This window comes from Eretmochelys imbricata, chromosome 6, assembly GCF_965152235.1.
Source record: "Eretmochelys imbricata isolate rEreImb1 chromosome 6, rEreImb1.hap1, whole genome shotgun sequence".
NCBI lineage: Eukaryota > Metazoa > Chordata > Testudines > Cheloniidae > Eretmochelys > Eretmochelys imbricata.
Window position 1 is genome coordinate 91,071,390 of NC_135577.1, and position 19,525 is coordinate 91,090,914.

A 19,525-nucleotide genomic window follows, 5' to 3' on the forward strand; every position below is an offset into this window, starting at 1 on the left:
CCCTATCCACAGTCCCGCCCCCTGACCACCACCCCCAACTCCCCTGCACTCTATCCAACCCCCCCTGCTCCCTTACCATGCTGCCTGGAGCACCAGTGGCTGGCGGCACTACAGCCGCACTGGCCAGAGCACTGGGTCAGGCCGCGGCTCTGCAACTGCGTTTCCCGGCCGCCCAGAGCATTGCCCCGGCAGCACGGCAGGCTGAGGCTGTGTGGGAAGGGAGACAGCGGGGGTAGTGGTCGGGGGTGAGCCTCCCAGGCCAAGAGCTATGGGGCTGGGCAGGAGGGTCCCGTGGGCCTGATGGGGCCAGCAGGCCATAGTTTGCCCACCTCTGGTATAGGTAGTAGTAGTGATTGGTGACTGGGGTCGTTTGTATCCCATCACCCCACCTGGGGCTGCAAGGCATGTTGCAAGCCCAGGGGTTTAAGTCTTACGGTGTTTGAAGCCTATGTCCAATAGTGACCCCGACCACTCGTGCCTTAGGTGCTTAAGGGAGGCATATCACTCAGAGCACTGTAAGATTTGTAGCCTTTCAAGCCTAGATGATTTCAAGCCTAGAAACAAGAAAGTGCAGGACTTCCGTTTACAACAACTATTGATGGAAGCCGCACTCCGTCCTGCGGCACCAGACCGCCCAGCGCCGGGCCCGAGTTCGTTGGTGCAGAGCGCCCTGGCATCGGACTGCGACTTGGTGCCGAGGAAGGACTCCGGTGCCGAGGGTCACGCCAGAAATCCCCGGCACTGCAGCAAGGAGCAGTGCCCCGGCACCGCTCCATGTCTCTGGGGCCACACAAGCCACATAAGAAGACAGACAGAGGGCGCTCTCCTCAGAGGGCTGCGAGATCATCAGGGGATGCTCTGGTGCTCCAAAGGAAAGACTTGGCCACCAAGCAGCAGGAGCTCATGCCATCAACTCCGGCAACCCAGGTATCATGGAGTCCGGCACTTAGGGACTCTCCTGCGGGGCAGTGCCTGGTGGAGGTGTTGGAGCCACCCTCCACCCCGGACACTTTTGGGGCTGCTAAGGACCTCATTGAAATTACAGCACCTCAGCCCTCGACCATCAGAGAGAAGCCTCCGGCACCACCTAGACTGGTACCGTCTAGAGGTAAGCCTGCGATGATGTGGCGCTTCTTGTCCCCGGACCAGCACTGTTCCTGATCCTCATCCCCACACCACTCCCCAGCACCACCCATCGTACAAGTTCGCACAGCACTGGGAGAGAGAAGATCTACGTCTTTGACACCGAGGGGTCAGCACCGATCTAGGACACTCTCAGAGGATCAGCACCATCCCATGGCACTGGGGCACAGCACCCATTCCCCGGCACTGTACATGCGGCACCAGTCTCAGTTGAGGGACAGCCGGTACCCATCCTCGACACAGTCATCGTGACACCGATCCCCAACCTTCTTCACGGCACTGGCCACCAGCACTGGAGTCGTCAGCACCACCTTGGTCATCGCCCTCAGGTTCCTCGGACTCCAAGGCCAAATTGTTTTGTTCAAGGCACAGAAAGCATAGGTCCGGGAGGCGCCAGAGAGACATCAAAACAGCATGGTAGCTGCAGTGGCCACCCCCCAAACAATGGCCGTTCTGAACCCCCTGGGCTTACCACGAGACCCAGGGTACCCCTTCGAGGGCTTCCAGGTCAGTGGCCTCGGGACATCACCCCTCCCACTCACTGAGGAATAGACCTGCCCCTCGGGCAACGGAAGTGGCCCTCACCAGATTGCCCCCTCAAACTGCAGAGCAGTCGGGGGATGCAGCTCCAGTGCCACCGGTAGCCCAGGACACTTTCAACTCAGCTGGACCAACAGGGGAACCTAGCACAGCCCAGGAATAACCAGGGCAGCTTGCGGGGCCATGAGGACCCTGTACCCCAGTTGCCTCCTCATCATCGTCGCCTGATAAGGGGTGGCAGGAGCATCAGCCTCAGGTCCTCCATTCATTGACCACAGGGCTCACCAGGACTTACTCCACTGCATAGCCTGTTATATGGGTCTACAGGCAGAGGATGCAACCGAATCGGAGGACCCAATGGGGGACATCCGGAGGGTCCTTCCAGAGTGGCACTTCAATAATTAAAACAATTCAGAATAACAAGACCCTGTGGCAGACTCCAGACTCCATTCTGCCCACTGCCAGGGGTGTGGAGAGAAAATACTTTGTCCCCTCCAAGGGATACGAGTTTTTATTCTCTCACCTACATCCCTGCTCCCTGGTGGTCTTGGCAGTGAATGAAAAAGAGCACCAGGGGCAACAGGCACCAGCCCGCCAGCCTAAGGAGGCCAAACGTATGGACCTCTTTGGCAGGAAAGTGCATGCTGCTGGGGGTCTACAGCTGAGGATAACCAACAAGCAGTCTATCCTCAGTAGGTATAACTTAAACTCTTGGGACGCTATGTCCAAATACAAAGAGATGCTCCCTGTGGAGTCAAGAGCGGAGTTCTCAGCTCTGGTTGAGGAGGGGAAGGTGGTGGCCAGAACATCCCTTCAGGCCTCCCTTGATGTGGCCAACTCGGCCGCCGACTCAGCAGCACGAACCATCTCCTCAGGGGTGGTCATGAGGAGAACCTCCTGGCTCCAGGCTTCAGGTCTTCCCTGAGAGGTCCAACAGACCCTACAGGACCTTCCCTTTGAGGGCGCAGGGCTGTTTTCAGACCAGACAGACTCGAGACTCCATAGCCTCAAAGATTCAAGGGCAACAATGAAGTCTCTGGGGATGCATACGCCTGCTACCCAGAGAAAACCTTTCAAGCCTCAACCCCAGCAGCAGCAGAAGCAATATCAACCCCACCCAAGGCAGGACCCTTACTGCTGTAGGGGCAAGAACTATAGGCGTAGGCTGTCTAATTGGTCATCAAGCCAGGGCCAGGGCCGGACTAAGCCACTGTCAGGATCCAAACAAGGGGACGCCTGAGGATGGCATGCCAGACTCCATAACGGATCCTTCCCCCTGCTTTCTGAACCATCTATCCCACTTCTACCGTGCGTGGTACCTTATAACATCGGACCTTTGGGTCCTTCGCACAGTAGAGGTGGGATATTCTCTCCAGTTCTGCTCCTCTCCTCCCTCCCACCCCCCTTCCCTTTCCCTCTTCAGGAAATCTTCTCATGAGCAACTCCTTGTACAGGAGGTGCAATCACTCCTTGCCTTAGAGGCAGTGGAGGAGGTTCCTCAGGAGCTATGGGGCAAGGGGTTCTACTCCTGTTACTTCCTAATCCCCAAAGCAAAGGGAGCAGGGGTCTCAGACCCATCTAAGACCTGCGAGGACTCAACCAGTTTATAATAAAGTTGAAGCCACATGGTCTCCCTGAGCTTGATAATTCCTTCCCTGTATCTGGTGGACTGGTATGCTGCCCTCGACATGAAAGATGTGTACTTCCACATAGCCATTTGTCTAGCCCATAGACATTTCCTGAGGTTTGTAGCTGATCACAAGCACTACCAGTTCATGGTGCTCCCGTTCGGTTTATCGACAGCCCACTGAGCGTTCACCAAGTGCTTGTCAGTGGTCACAGCCTTTCTCCGCAAGAGGCAGATACAGGTGTATCCCTACCTCGACGATTGGCTGCTGCGGGGATGTTCCAGGAAGCTGGTGGAGTCCCAAGTCTGGTTAGTCACAAATACTGGGTCTCCTCCTCAACGTGGACAAGTCGACGCTGTCACCAACCCAAAGAATAGAATTAATTGGGGCAGTGCTAGACTCGATTCATGCGAGAGTGATACTATCGGGGTCCAGATTCCAAGCACTAACAGGAATCATTCAGACTCTTAAGTTTCAGAGTAGCAGTCATGTTAGTCTGTATCTGCAAAAAGAAAAGGAGTACTTGTGGCACCTTAGAGACTAACAAATTTATTTGAGCATAAGCTTTCGTGAGCTACAACTCACTTCATCGGATGCATGCAGTGGAAAATACAGTGGGGAGATTTGTATACACAGAGAACATGAAACATTGGGTGTTACCATATACACTCTAACAAGAGTGATCAGGTAAGGTGAGCTATTATCAGCAGGAGAGTGGGGGAGGGGGAAAAACCTTTTTGTAGTGATAATCAAGGTGGGCCATTTCCAGCAGTTGACAAGAACATTTGAGGAACAGTGTGTGTCGGGGGAAATAAACATGAGGAAATAGTTTTACTTTGTGTAATGACCCATCCACTCCCAGTCTTTATTCAAGCCTAAGTTAATTGTATCCAGTTTGCAAATTAATTCCAATTCAGCAGTCTCTCGTTGGAGTCTGTTTTTGAAGGTTTTTTTGTTGAAGAATTGCCACTTTTAGGTCTGTGATCAAGTGACCAAAGAGATTGAAGTGTTCTCTGACTGGTTTTTCAATGTTATAATTCTTGACGTCTGATTTGTGTCCATTTATTCGTTTACGTAGAGACTGTCCAGTTTGGTCAATGTACATGGCAGAGGGGCATTGCTGGCACATGATGGCATATATCACATTGGTAGATGTGCAGGTGAAGGAGCCTCTGATAGTGTGGCTGATGTTATTAGGCCCTGTGATGGTGTCCCCTGAATAGATATGTGGACACAGTTGGCAACAGGCTTTGTTGCAAGGATAGGTTCCTGGGTTAGTGGTTTTGGTGTGTGGTTGCTGGTGAGTATTTGCTTCAGGTTGGGGGGCTGTCTGTAAGCAAGGACTGGCCTGTCTCCCAAGATCTGTGAGAGTGATGGGTCATCCTTCAGGATAGGTTGTAGATCCTTGATGATGCGTTGGAGAGGTTTTAGTTGGGGGCTGAAGGTGATGGCTAGTGGCGTTCTGTTATTTTCTTTGTTGGGCCTGTCCTGTAGTAGGTAACTTCTGGGTACTCTTCTGGCTCTGTCAATCTGTTTCTTCACTTCAGCAGGTGGGTATTGTAGTTGTAAGAACCCTTGATAGAGATCTTGTAGGTGTTTGTCTCTGTCTGAGGAATTGGAGCAAATGTGGTTGTATCATAGAGCTTGGCTATAGACAATGGATCGTGTGGTGTGGTCTGGAGGAAAGCTGGAGGCATGTCAGTAGGCATAGCGGTCAGTAGGTTTCCAGTATAGGGTGGTGGTTATGTGACCATCGCTTACTGAAAACACCATCCTAGCCACTATGGATGTAGAAGCCCTCTACATCAACATTCCACACAAAGATGGACTACAAGCTTTCAGGAACAGTATCCCCGATAATGTCATGGCAAACCTGGTGGCTGAATTTTGTGACTTTGTCCTCACCCATAACTATTTCACATTTGGGGACAATGTATACCTTCAAATCAGAGGCACTGCTACGGGTACCCGCATGGCCCCACAGTATGCCAACATTTTTATGGCTGACTTAGAACAACGCTTCCTCGGCTCTCGTCCCCTAATGCCCCTACTCTACTTGCACTACACGAAAGCTCATGCTCAAATAAATTGGTTAGTCTCTAAGATGCCACAAGTACTCCTTTTCTTTTTGCAAAGACAGATTAACACGGCTGTTACTCTGAAACCTGTCATTGATGACATCTTCATCATCTGGACCCATGGAAAAGAAGCCCTTGAGGAATTCCACCATGATTTCAACAATTTCCATCCCACCATCAACCTCAGCCTGGACCAGTCCACACAAGAGATCCACTTCCTGGACACTACGGTGCTAATAAGCGATGGTCACATAAACACCACCCTATACCGGAAACCTACTGACCACTATGCCTACCTACATGCCTCCAGCTTTCATCCAGACCACACCACACAATCCATTGTCTACAGCCAAGCTCTACGATACAACCGCATTTGCTCCAACCCCTCAGACAGAGACCTGGGTTGGGGGGCCTACCTTGGAGATCTACAGACTCAGGGCAGGTGGTTGCAGTCCGAGATCCTGCTCCACATCAATATAAAGGCGCTCAGAGCAGTGAGTCTAGCCTGCCAGACCTTCAAGGACAGACTTCAGGATCAGTGGGTGGGGGTGTTGAACAACAATACCACCACCATGTTTTACATAAACAAAGAGGGTGGAGCCCACTCCTCCCCCCTCTGTCACGAAGCTCTCCAGCTTTGGGATTTCTGTATAGCCCACTCAGGACGCCTCCAGGTGAATAATCTCCCAGGCCTGCAGAACGAGAGGGCAGATCGTCTCAGCAGGTCATTTCTCAACCACGAGCGGTCAGTCCATCCAGACGTCTTATACTCCATCTTCCAAAGGTGCGGCTTTCCCCAGGTGGACTTGTTCACCACTAAGACTTGTTCTGCTCCTTCCAGAAACACAGTCCGGGCTCCATCCCAGATGCATTCCTGCTACCTTTGGAGGACCACCTCATGTACGCCTTCCCGCTTTTTCACAAGGTGCTGCTCAAAATCCTCAGAGACAGAGTAGACGTGATCATGCTGGCCCCAATGTGGCCATGACAACATTGGTACTCCATGCTTCTGGAGATGTTGGTGGACATCCCAATAGCACTGCCACTTTACCAGATCTGAACACACGGGACCATGGTTGCCTCCTTCACCCAGACCTCCAATCCCTTCATCTCATGGCTTGGAAGCTTCATGGTTAAATCCAACAGAGCTCCAATGCTCGGATTTGGTGAAGGAAGTGTTGCTTGATGGCGGGAAACCTTCCACTAGGGCCACTTACTAAGCTAAGTGGAAAAGGTTCTCATGCTGATGTGAGCAGTGTCACACATCTCCACTTCAGACATCTATACCACTCATCCTGGAAAACCTACTACATCTGAAACAGCAAGGATTGGCAGGATCATCCATCAGGGTACACTTTGCGGCCTCTTGGCATTTCACCCGGGAGAATTGGGGTGCTCTGTATTCGCCAACTCCATGGTGGGCCATTTCCTGAAGGGTTTGGAAAGACTATACCCACACTTTTGACCACCTGTACTAGCTTGATCTCAATCTGGTCCTCTCCAGACTAATGGGAGCCCCGTTTGAACCACTGGCTATAGGCTTCCTTCTGTATCTCTCGTGGAAGGTAGTGTTCCTGGTTGCCATCACTTCAGCCAGGAGAGTGTGTGAGTTAAAAGCACTGACCTTCGACACCCCCACAACCCCCCACCCCCAGTTTTCCATAAGGACAAGGTACAGCTCAGGCCTCACCCAGCCTTTCTGTCCAAGGTGGTATCTCAATTCCACATTGGACAGGACGTTTTTCTACCAGTCTTCTATCCTAAGCTGCATGCCAATGCGCGGGAGTGGAGACTTCATTCGCTAGACGTCCAGAGAGTGCTAGTGTTCTACACTGGGCGCACTAAACCTTTCAGGAAATTGAACCAACTGTTCATAGCGGTGGCAGGTCGGATGAAAGGGCTTCCGGTCTTCTCACAGCGCATTTCATCATGGATCATGGACTGCATCCATACTTTCTACGACCTCGCCAAGGTTCCAGCTCCGCCTATTACAGCGTACTTGATGCTGGCTCAGACCTCATCTGCTGCTTTCCTGGCCCAGGTGCCCATCCAGGAGATCTGCAGAAAGGAGACCTGGTCATCTGTGCACACGTTTACTACCCACTATGCCATCACACAACATGCCAGAGAGGATGCAGCTTTTGGCAGGGCAGTTCTCCAATGAGTGGTTCCTTAACTCTGACCCCACCTCTAGGGAGAGCTTGGGAGTCACCTGATTGGAATGGACATGAACAAACGCTCGAAGAAGAAAAAACAGTTACTTACCTTCTTGTAACTGTTGTTCTTCGATATGTGTTGTTCACGTCCATTCCAATACCCTCCCTCCTTCCCCTCTGTTGGAGTAGGCGGCAAGAAGGAACTGAAAGGGGGGTCAGGTCGGCAGGATCATATATTGAGCGCCATGAAGACGCCACTCCAGGGGGCTCCCTAGCCGACCTGACGGGAGCTGCTAAGGGAAAAGTTTCCGATGACCGTGCACATGGTGCACGCACACCTAATTGGAATGGATGTGAACAACACATCTCAAAGAGCAACAATTACAAGAAGGTGAGTAACTGTTTTTTCTTTTCTGCTTCAGAGCACTGAGTAGTATGGACGCCATGGTACTATTAAGTGTGTTTTGTGACTTGGCAGCTCAGAACCAAATGCTTTTTCCTTCACTTCCCATCTACTTCTACTTCTCTCAGAGCCAGGCACAGGGGCACTCAGGACAAAAAGCTGCATATAGAAGGAGTGGCTCTTGAAAGTGCCTGTGGGCTCACTTATCTCCCTTCTGCCTTTTTGGAGCTTCCTGCTGGCACTGCACATTTCTTCCCACGTTCAGGTCGTGTTTTGTGGCTCCCATCTCTGAGCCCCAGTGGCCTATATGACTTAGTGTCTCTCAAGGCAGCTAAACCTTTGCACTGGCCTGGCCTTTCCATGCTGATCTCGTTCTAATTCAGTGATTTTATTTGCCAGGGTAACTTCTATAGAAGGGCAGCTGAATGGATTTCAGAACAGCCTTAGCAGTGCAGCATCCTGTGAGCCAGGCACAAAATCCACAGGTGAGTACAGGTCCCACAGACAAGGAGAGACTGGTAAAGGAATGGAATGATGGAGTGTGTTGATCTCCAGCAGTTGGCAGGGAAGGGGCCGACCCTCTGGCTAGAGAAAAAGACACAGTTGCTTACCCTGAGTGCAGTGGTTTGCAAGTAGCAGCCCTGGGGCCATCTGAGGGTGGAATTCATTCCTCCTGGGACACTGTAAAAAGGACTTACCGAGGGAGAGCTGGGGCTGAGTCTGGCAAGGAGAGTTGGAGATGAAGGATCCCTAGAAGCAGAGTTGAAAGGAGAGCTTGGCTAAAATGAGCCACCTTTGCTTTTAGCTTTGGCTGAGGCACATTCTGCTGTTTCTGTTTAGCCTTTAAAAGGCCAAGGCATTTTTTACTTTTACTTTTCTGTCTTGCAATAAAGCCTCTCTGTCCAGAAAGGGTTACTTTAGGGATGTCCTATGGATTTGTCTTCTCTAATTTTCTTACTTCTCTGGTTCATGACTGCTTAATTCAAAGGGGTTTCTCTGGGACTGGTGTTGAGGGAACAAGAATCTGATCTTTTTCCACTGCTTCAAAAGTGTCTGCAGAACAGATATGTTGTTGGTTTAGATGAACCAAAACTGTATATGATATTATTGCCAGGGCCCTGTGTATTCTGTGATGCTGCAGCCATGGAATTTGAAGCAGAATTGAGCTCCAGAATCTGAGCTTTAATTTTTAAAGAATTATATTTTTAGCCCTTATGGTTGCTGAGAAAACCATGAGAACATGACATGAGTGTCTCTGATGCAGTGATTTCTGCCTGAGTCTGCACAGCCTGAAACAATAGCTCAAAAAGAAGTGACCTGCCCCATTCATCTCCAGTGGGGAGGTTAGCTCTAAAATTTAAAGATGACATTTCCAATATTAACATTAACAATTTCATTGCTGATCCTTTAGAAAAAACATCTAGCTAATGTAAATTCTTGTGCAATTCCAAACTGCCTCCCACGCTTTACCACCTGCAAAGCCTCCGGCTTTCCTACCAGCAGTTTTTACAATAGTTAACAGAAAAATCTGCATCCCACTCAGCCCTGATAGTGTGGGTGTGGACAGTGTAAAATGAGATTCAATATGAATAAATAACACAATTTCACTATTTTCATGTATATGTAGTTGCTGCAGAATTTCTAGTTTGCACAACTCAAGACCTGTTTGCTGCAGAGTTTTGGGGCCATGATATACATAGGGCTACAGATTAAAAGCCCAGTCCTCAGGATCTGACCCAAAGACACTGATTCTAGTCCTGGAGCACCCAATGGGAAAAAATAGTGGGTGCTTAGCACCCACTAGCCACAGCTGTTTGGGCAGCTGCCACCAATCAGCTGTTCAAGCGGCTGAGGGAGGCACTTGTGGGAGGGTGGAAAGCAGCAAGCGGTGGGCAAGCAGGGCCTTGTGGGAGGGTTGGAGTGAGGGAGGGAAGAGGCAGAGCGAGGGCGGGGCCTTGGGGAGGGGTGAAGTGATTGTTGCTCTTAATAATGTGAGAGGAAGATATTTTGCCCAGTTCAACATTAGGCCCCCCTCTTCCAGGTGTCTGAGGGACTAAGCCATTTTTCTTCCTCTCCCTCTGCAACCCAGTACCTTCTTTGTTCTGTAGCCCTTCTTTCTCTCATCATAAGGTTTGATTGGTTATCATTTCATTTATGAGTAGTGCCCTACATGTGCTAGAGAGATTGGAGACATGAGCCCTGCCCTGAGGAGCATGCAGTCTAGATCAGATACAACATGGCATGACTTTGGGCAAGGGAGAAGGGAGGTTGTTCTGAGGGACTCATTCTAGAAGTAGAATGGATAGTAATCTGGAAAGGCAAGAGACTAAACAGGGCAGTTCCATGCACAGCCCCAGGGACAGCAAGGGAGGATGCAGGCAAAATACCCTCCCTTCCATCTCTCAGCATGAAAGTTACACATGGATTCTGAAGTGTCAGGAGGAGCATTCACTCTCTGCTTGGCCCATTCAAACTCAGTTTATTAGGTCCTGACGTGGAAACCTTCAGGGTAGTGAATTGGGAAGCAGCACGACCAAGTCCACTGGGGCAGATGGGTTCAGGAGAGTATTAGTTGAGCAAACTTATGGAGCACCTTGGGATTGGTCCTGCTCCCTAGTGGGCAGGGCTTTGATTGACTTTTGAGTTGGGAAAGGCTATCAAAGAAGCCAGTGGAGAGGTCCTTCTGCACATTTGATTATACGGTAGTATCTGTGCAGGGTTTAGAGCTGCATCTCCCTCCTCCACTACTGCTAGGCTGTAGAGACTGCTCCTGGATGAGTCCTGCCCTTTCTAATCTATAAGATAGGGTGAAAGAGGCACACTTGTCTGAGAAGGCCAGCCAGACACCAACATACAGAAGGTGAAATACTGGCTCAATGGAAGTCAATGTAAAAAACTCCCATTGAGATCATTGGGACCAAGATTTAAAACAGAGGCTCTAAGCCTCTTTCACATGTCTGTCCTGCCAGTGTATATCTGTGGGTATGTTTCAGAGTGGTAGCCGTGTTAGTCTGTATCACAAAAACAAAGAGGAATCCTAGTGGCACCTTAGAGACTAACAAATTTACTTGGGCATATGCTTTTCTGGGCTGAAACCCACTTCATCGGATGCATGGAGTGGAAAATACAGAGTAGTATAAATACACAGCATATGAAAAGATGGGAGTTGCCTTTACCAAGTGGGGGGTCAGTGCTAACGAGCCAATTAAATTAAGGTGGAAGTGGGCTATTGTCAACAGTTGACAAGAAGAGGTGGAAATCACTTTTGTAGTGCTAATGAGGCCAATGTAATGAAGGTGGCTCATTTCAAACAGTTAACAAGAAGGTGTGAGCATCAGCAGGGGGAAATTAGTTTTTGTAGTGACCCATCCACTCCCAGTCTTTATTCAGGCCTAATTTGATGGTGTCCAGTTGCAAATTAATTCCAGTTCTGCAGTTTCTCATTGGAGTCTGTTTTTGAAGTTTTTTTGTTGAAGAATTGCCATTTTTAAGTCTGTTTTTGAGTGTCCAGGGAGATTGAAGTGTTCTCCTACTGGTTTTTTAATGTTATCATTCTTGATGTCAGATTTGTGTCCATTTATTCTTTTGTGTAGAGACTGTCCGGTTTGGCCAGTGTACATGGCGGAGGGGCATTGCTGGCACATGATGGCATATATCACATTGGTAGATGTGCAGGTGAATGAGCCCCTGATGGTGTGGCTGATGTGGTTAGGTCCTATGATGGTATCCCTTGAATAGATATGCAGACAGAGTTGGCACTGGGGTTTGTTGCAGGGTTTGGTTCCTGGGTTAGTGTTTTTGTTGTGTGGTGTGTGATTGCTGGTGAGTATTTGCTTCAGGTTTGGGGGCTGTCTGTAAGCGAGGACTGGCCTGTGTCCCAAGGTTTGTGAGAGTGAGGGATCATCCTTCATGATCGGTTGTAGATCCTTGATGATGCGCTGGAGAGGTTTTAGTTGGGGGCTGTAGGTGACGGCTAATGGCGTTTTGTTACTTTCTTTGTTGGGCCTGTCCTGTAGTAGGTGACTTCTGGGTACTCTTCTGGCTCTATCAGTCTGTTTCTTCACTTCACCAGGTGGGTATTGTAGTTTTAAGAACACTTGATAGAGATCCTGTAGGTGTTTGTCTCTGTCTGAGGGATTGGAGCAAATGTGGTTGTATCTTAGAGCTTGGCTGTAGACAATGGATCGTGTGATGTGGTCTGGATGAAAGCTGGAGGCATGTAGGTAAGTATAGTGGTCAGTAGGTTTTCGGTGTAGGGTGGTGTTTATGTGACCATCATTTATTTGCACTGTAGTGCCTAGGAAGTGGATCTCTTGCGTGGACTGTTGTATGTTGTAATCCTTTGGGGCTGGATGGGTCTGCAGTCACACTACCATAAACAGAGACACATGGAAAAGCTGTTTGGGTCCCTGCTGTCCCAGACATACCCACTGGGCTATTGCTGCCTTCTGGTTGTTGTTAGCATAAGAGATGTGAGGGTCAAGTAGTGGGGAGGCTTCTGTGCAGAGGGAAGGAGGGACAGCCCCAAGCTAAGCCATCTTTTCCATTTTCCAGGTCCTTTGGAAGTTGGCCCCCAGCTTATATTCGCCAGATCCAAATCTTTTTCCAGCCATTCCAGATCCAGTGGCACAGTTGTAGGGCAGAGAAAGAGAAAGACAGTGCAGGCAGGGCCAGTTTAAGGTAACAGCAGCCATTGGACTCCCAGACCATTCTTCTTCCTCTGTCCTCAGAGGTAACTCTGATAGCCTTGCTGGGGTAGTAGACCTCGGTGCTCAGCAAAGAGAAGAAGAGTGAGAGAGGCAGGTAATCCAAGAGAAGGTGAGTCTGAGGTTCTGTGGAAGTGAGAAACATAGGCATTTATAGAAGCTGGCAACCAATCTGCTCAGATAAGAATCCACTTGCAGGTGGTACTGCAGCTGTAAGAAAATACTAGTTCTTCTTTGAGTGCTTGCTCATGTCCATTCCATTGTAGGTGTGTGTGCTCACTGTTGCACTAGTGGCAGAAGTTTTTACCCTCAATGGTATCCATAGGGGACAAGCTCTGGCAACCTCTGGAGTGGAGCACATATGCGCTGGTATAAGGGTGCCGCTGGCCCCTTCCCTCAGTTCCTTCTTACTGCCAGTGTCGCTCCCCTTGCTCTAGCAAGTGGTTTCCTTTTAGTGATTCTTTGAATTTTTTTCTTTGTAAATAGTTGTGGTTAGTTGATAGTTAGCAGTTCTTAATAGATTAGTTTCAGAGTAACAGCCGTGTTAGTCTGTATTCGCAAAAAGAAAAGGAGTACTTGTGGCACCTTAGTGAGCTGTAGCTCACGAAAGCTCATGCTCAAATAAATTGGTTAGTCTCTAAGGTGCCACAAGTACTCCTTTTCTTTTTGCTTAATAGATTAGTATACCTTAGTGATAGCTAGTGCCCTGAGGGACTTAGTCCAGAGACGGGGCATGCCCTGCTCCCTGGGCTTCAAGCCTTGCAATCGCTGTAAGAAGCCCATGCCAATCAACGATCCACAAATAAGCTGTTTAAGTGTCTGGGTGAATCCCACATTTGCGAAAAGTGTCACATTTGCAAGGGATTCAAGCCCCGGACCAAGAAAGAAAGAGATATTAGTCTGTACATGCTCCTCATAAAGTCAGCGCTTTCACCAGCCTCGGAGCTGGCACATTCGGACTCGGTACCTAGTACTTTGGCATTGACGAGAAGTGCCCCCAGCACTGAATTTCTCTCGGTGCCAATCCCCGTTGCTGGTACCAGCCAAAAGGCATAAGAAACACATGGGAAGGGGGTGTTTCCTGGGCATCCATAAGGGCAAGGATAAAGGAGAAGTGGAGCCTAGACTGGCTTGGACTGTCTCGCCATCTCTGGAACCCAGTCAGGCAGCAGCCTCACTGGTTGAACCTAGCCCACCCCACGATCTGCCTCCTACACTGGGGAGTGGTAGAGGCACTTGGTACCTCATGGTGCCATCCACCCCGGAAGCCTTTCAAGCGGCAAAAGACATCTTCTCCCTCCCTGTGCCACGTACTCCTCGGAAAGAGAGGCCCAAGGACCCCTCCCTCCCATCCGTTTCAAGGCGAAAGCCTTTAATGGCATCCCTACATAATTGACCCCCGCGGCACTGTACCCCAGCCCCATCTCAGTCTCCAGGGCCGTGCCAGCAACCTCCAGAGCTGCACTCTGGATCACAGACCCGTGACCAGTTGATGAATTCACAGCACAGAATGCCAGACTCCAGGCACCAATCCCCGGGATCCCGACATGAGTCACCGGACCCACAGTACTGGGCTGCAGAGGCACGCCGTCAGTTCCCGGAACCCCGGCAACAGTCATCTGGCAGGCACTGCTCACCAGTTCCCAAGCACTGCTCACCAGAGCCTCCTTGGTGCTCTCAGGAGTCCTGGCACCGCTCCTCCAAACATTGCCAGTTACCACTGTCCCAACACCGGTTGCCAGAGCCCCAACGCTGGTCGTTGATCATCAGAGCATCATGGACGGTCCCCGTGCTCCCGGTCCTGGTCACCAGAGCCTGCACACTGTCCTCGGAGCAAGTGATATCACTCCCCACATTATTACCGGGCCTATGCACAATACTGCTGGTCACTGGATACGCAACATGACTCGGCAGGTTCCTGGTACCGCTCCCCGAATGGCAGGTGCAAGGCTGCCAGATACAGCAGGGAAGTCTACCTTATTGTGATGCCAATTTGGTCACCTGAGGAAGATTATGCCTCCTCAGGCTCTGAGAGTGAGGAGTTGCTGGCCCTCAGAGACCTAACACCACTTGCAGTCAGCAGGTTTTCCCCAGGGCCAGTCTACAAGTACTTGGCCACAGGATCAAAGGCTGGGGCCCTGCTAGAGGTATAACCCATAAGCACGTTCCTAAGCTGGGAGTCCTCAGACCCACCAGTCAGTCTCAGAGGCATCAGAAAGACCTTCAACATCAGTGTCTCACCCCCCTATTCCCCAGAGCTTGGATGTTGGGTTAAGCCAAGGGGCCCAGGAACCACTCCCTCCAGGACTTGTGGCTCCCCAGGCAAGGAACACGGAAGCCGCCCCTCACCCTGGGCTGGTCTCCTCCTCCTCATTACCTGATGAGGAAGTAGCAGGCCCCTTGCAGATGGTGCCTCAAGATGATGTCAGAGCCCACCAGGAGCTTCTTAAATGGGTCGCAGCAAACCTGGGATTGAAGGCGGAGGAGATGTTCAAACCAGCAGACTCCCTATTTGACCTGCTGGCCACAGCGGCCCCGTCCATGGGTGGCCCTTCCCGTCCATGATGGGGTGGTCAAGATCGTAAAAGCCCTGTGGCAGACACTGTCATCCTTGCGACCAATGTCCAAGAGGGCAGAGTGCAAGTGTTGTGTCCTTGCAAAAGGGTTCCATTATTTGTACACGCACCCCACCCCCGGGTCGCTAGCAGTCGTGACGGCCAACAAGTGCGACAGGCAGAATCGGCCTAGCTCAACCCCCAAGAATAAAGGCGTGAAGTGACTCTTGTACGGCAGGAAAATTTATTCTACAGCCAGCCTACAGTTTCACATTGCAAACCACCAGGCCCTGCTCGGCAGATATCATTTTAATGTATGGCAATCCACGGCCAAGTTTACTGACTCGCTCCTGCAGGACTTTAAGCAGGAGTTCAATGCCATATTAGATGAGGATAAAGAAATTGCAAGAGCCTCCCTCCAGGCCACCTCAGACGCGGCAGATTCCACAGCCAGAGCCATGGTGTCGGCGGTGTCAATGAGGCGGGCGTCGTGGCTGCAATCATCTGGCCTGTCAGCGGAAGTCCAACAATCTATCCAGGATCTCCCATTTGACAGCTTGGCCCTGTTTGCTGAACAAACGGACCACAGATTACATGGCCTGAAAGACTCTAGGACCACTCTTTTCTCGCCTGGCCTGTAACCCCCAGCTCATGCTAGGAAGAGATTTAAACCTCAGCACACACAGAGGTTCACGAGCTCGGCCAGAACAGAACCATACCACAGAAAGAGCAGGGGATATAGACATCGCCAAGGTCAACCGTTGGCAGTGGGGTCTCATTCGGGCTCGAGCCACGCCCCTCCTAAGAACAAGCAATCATTTGAAGGTACAACCTCCCAGCCTGCAACCAGGATCTATCTCACCCTTTATATTTCTGACCATTTGTTACCTTACCTCCCCGCTGGGACTGCCATAACTATGGACCACTGGGTCCTCAGTACAGTGCCAGTGGGGTGCACCCTCCAATTTCTGTCCCTCCTTCCCACCCCCCTTTCCTGTCCCTCTTTAGAGATCCTTCTCACGAGCACCTGTTCAGCCAGGAGGTACAAGGCCTCCTACAACTGGGGGCAGTAGAGGAAGTTCCTGCGGAACAAAGAGAGAGAGGTTTTTACTCCCAGTATTTGCTCATTCCAAAGGTGGCCTATGCCCCACCCTAGACCTGCAGAACCTCAACAAATACCTCAAAAAGTTGAGGTTATGCCTGGTCTCCCTGGCCTCCATCATTCCCTTCCTGGAGACTGATATGCTGCCTTCGATCTGAAGGATGCGTATTTTTATATATCCCGGCCACAGGAGAGTCCTATGGTTTGTGATCAGTCAGATACACTACCAGTTCCCTGTGCTCCTGTTTGGCCTAGCGATGGCGCCAAGAGTGGTTACAAAGTGCATGGATCTTGGAATTCTGAAAGACGTTCAAGTAGATAAATTCATGGAGGATAGGTCCATCAATGGCTATTAGCCAGGATGGGCAGGAATGGTGTCCCTAGCCTCCGTTTGCCAGAAGCTGGGAATCAGCAACAGGGGATGGATCACTTTTTATGATTACCTGTTCTGTTCATTCCCTCTGGGGCACCTGGCACTGGCCACTGTCGGAAGACAGGATATTGGGCTAGATGGACCTTTGGTCTGACCTAGTAGGACCATTCTTACGTTCTTATGAGATCCGGTTCCCCAGTGGGATCTCAACCTGGTCCTCTCCAGGCTCACCAGTTCTCCTTTTGAGCCTCTGACCACTTGCTCTCTTGCACCTGTCGTGGAAGGTCACATTCCTTGTAGCCATTACCTCAGCGAGACGAGTGTCCGAGATTAAAGCCCTCACTTTGGAGCCCCCGTATACAGTGTTCTAAAAAGACAAGGTGCATCTGCTGGCCTTCCTGCCAAAGGTGGTGTCGCACTTCCATGTCAACTAGGATATCTTCCTCCCGGTGTTGTGTCCAAAGCCTTACACAACCAATGAGGAGAAGTGTCTGCACACTCTAGATGTCAGGCGCACCCTAGCTTTCTACCTGGAGCGCACCAAGCCCTTCCGCAGATCGACCCAGCTCTTTATCACATTAGCTGACAGGATGAAGGGCCTTCTGGTGTCCTCTCAGACGATTTCGAATTGGATCACCACCTGCATCCATACTTGTTACGAGTTGATGCAGACTGTGCCTTCACCGATAGTGAAGGCTCACTCTACTAGGGATCAGTCATCTTTGGCTGGCCCATATCCCCATCCAGGACATCTGTAGAACTGTGACGTAGTCATCGGTACACACTTTCGCGATGCATTACGCCATCTAGGTGATGGCAAGCCAGGGATGATGCTGGATTTGGCAGAACTGTGTTGCAATCGACACGTCCGTGAACTCTTACCCGCCTCCGAAGGTACCGCTTGAGAGTCACTTACAATCAAATGGGTATTGAGCAAGTACTCAAAGAAAAAATGGTTACTCACCTTTCGTAACTGTTGTTCTTTGAGATGTGTTGCTCATGTCCATTTCATGACCCACCCTCCTTTCCCTCTGTCGGAGTTCCAGCAAGAAGGAACTGAGGGAGGGAGCGGGCTGGTGGCGCCCTTATAGCGGCGCATATGCTCGCTACTCCAGAGGGCGCCAGAGCCAGTCCCCAACGGATACCACTGAGGGTAAAAACTTCCGGCACTGGTGCATGTGGCAAGCATTCACACCTACAATGAAATAGTCATGAGCAACACATATCGAAGAACGGTTACGAAAGGTGAGTAACTGTTTTTTATGGATGCTGTGAGCCTGACTTGAACTCGTGATAGTAGATCGGAGCACAAGGTGAGTGTCACTTCTGTTGTGACACTACCCAAGGTTCTGAACCAAGCAACCAATGCAGATTAGGAATCTTAACCTCTAGTTCTTCTGATTTTCTCAGGTGTTGTACATCCGCAAGCCCCCCGCCTACCGCATTGACTTTAATGAAAGTAGTGGGTGCCCCGCAACTCTGAAAATCAGACCATATGGGCAACCATTACTATATTACCAGTTCCACCGGAGAAAACTGTAGTCCCTCTATATGAACCAAGTTTAGATTCACCCTGCCTTAGACTGAGGGTCCCTAGAGAGAACTATTCCACTGCTATTTTCTCCCTAATGGAATTTAACACAATGTGTGCTAGCGAAGTAATCAGACAGGGGATTAAGAAGAGCAATAACATCCTCCTGAGGCTGCCTGGCTGTTGCTTGCTGAGTGAATGGCCTGTGCTGAAGTTTATGGTGAAGCTATTCAATTCCAGGAATGGCCTTTGGGGCAGGCACAGAGTTCAAGCTGGCTGTGTCCAGATGATGAAGCCACAAAGCTATGGGCTAGTCAGTTTGTTACTCAATCTGAGCCAGTCACCTCTGAGGGCCTGTTCATCCAGTAATGGTTTCCATTAAAGAAACTTACAATATCAGGCATGTGGGGCACACTCTTTTCCATATCTTAATGTTTTACTTTCCACTCCTTTGTAGAGACACAGTACCTGAAATTATAAATTGTTTCTCCGCCGATGTTGGGAAAAAGAGATTTCCCTGGTGTAAAAGGTCTCTCTCTTTCCCCTGGGAATTTTTAGCATCTGAACACAGGCAAGGAGGCAGGTAGCACTGCAGCACTGAGGAACGTGCTTTTTCATTCTGAAAATGGAAGTTTTAAAATGTTTAAGAAGCTACATTTAAAATTAAATTAAAATGCAGATCTTATCAGTTTAGTGTGATCCTTGCCCTTGCTTTTCCTTGCTGAGTTTTCCAATGTCTGGCACGTATTTGGATATTTTAGGCTGCACACAGGCTTCTGAGTGATCAGTTGTTAACCAGCTCCGAGAGGGACAGAGGACAAATTTCATGTGTGAAAATACCTGTTCACACAGGTATGTGGATCCAAATGCTGAAAGCATTGCAAACGCAATTTTCTTCAAACAGTTAAATTTCACTGGCAGGGACGTCCAGCAGGTCAGAATAGAGGCCCCATGATCTCTCTCGGTAGCTTCAAGTGCACGCCGCAGATCTCCAAACTTTGATGCCCACAATTCTGAGCTTTTTAACTGAGTGAGCTGCATTTTGAAATCTTCAACACCCATCCACTGAAATACAGACAAATCCAAGTTGCTTCGTTGAACTTTTCAGGTTTAATTAGAAAAGAAAGCACTGGGCCAAATGGCTGGAAATCTTGAAATCTGTCAGAAAATTCTGATTCCAGTTCTTGCATGCACATTCTAATCTCAGCATCAAACGCCGTGCGCTGTTCCACGTGGCGTGATAAGCAGCAAATCACAACTTAAAAATATCCCAGAACAGTGGCGCTGGAACAATTTTTAAGGTGGGGGCG

The 19,525-nt window shown here is 50.0% G+C and overlaps 1 protein-coding gene across 1 annotated transcript in view; it reads left to right on the top strand.

Moving 5' to 3' along the window:
* TTLL5 (tubulin tyrosine ligase like 5) overlaps positions 1–19,525 on the top strand; it is a 207,789-nt gene that overhangs the window by 173,550 nt on the left and 14,714 nt on the right. Inside the window, exon 32 of the mRNA XM_077819170.1 lies at positions 8,348–8,433. Coding sequence (XP_077675296.1) covers positions 8,348–8,433 — 86 coding nt within the window. The remainder of the gene's footprint in view (positions 1–8,347; positions 8,434–19,525) is intronic.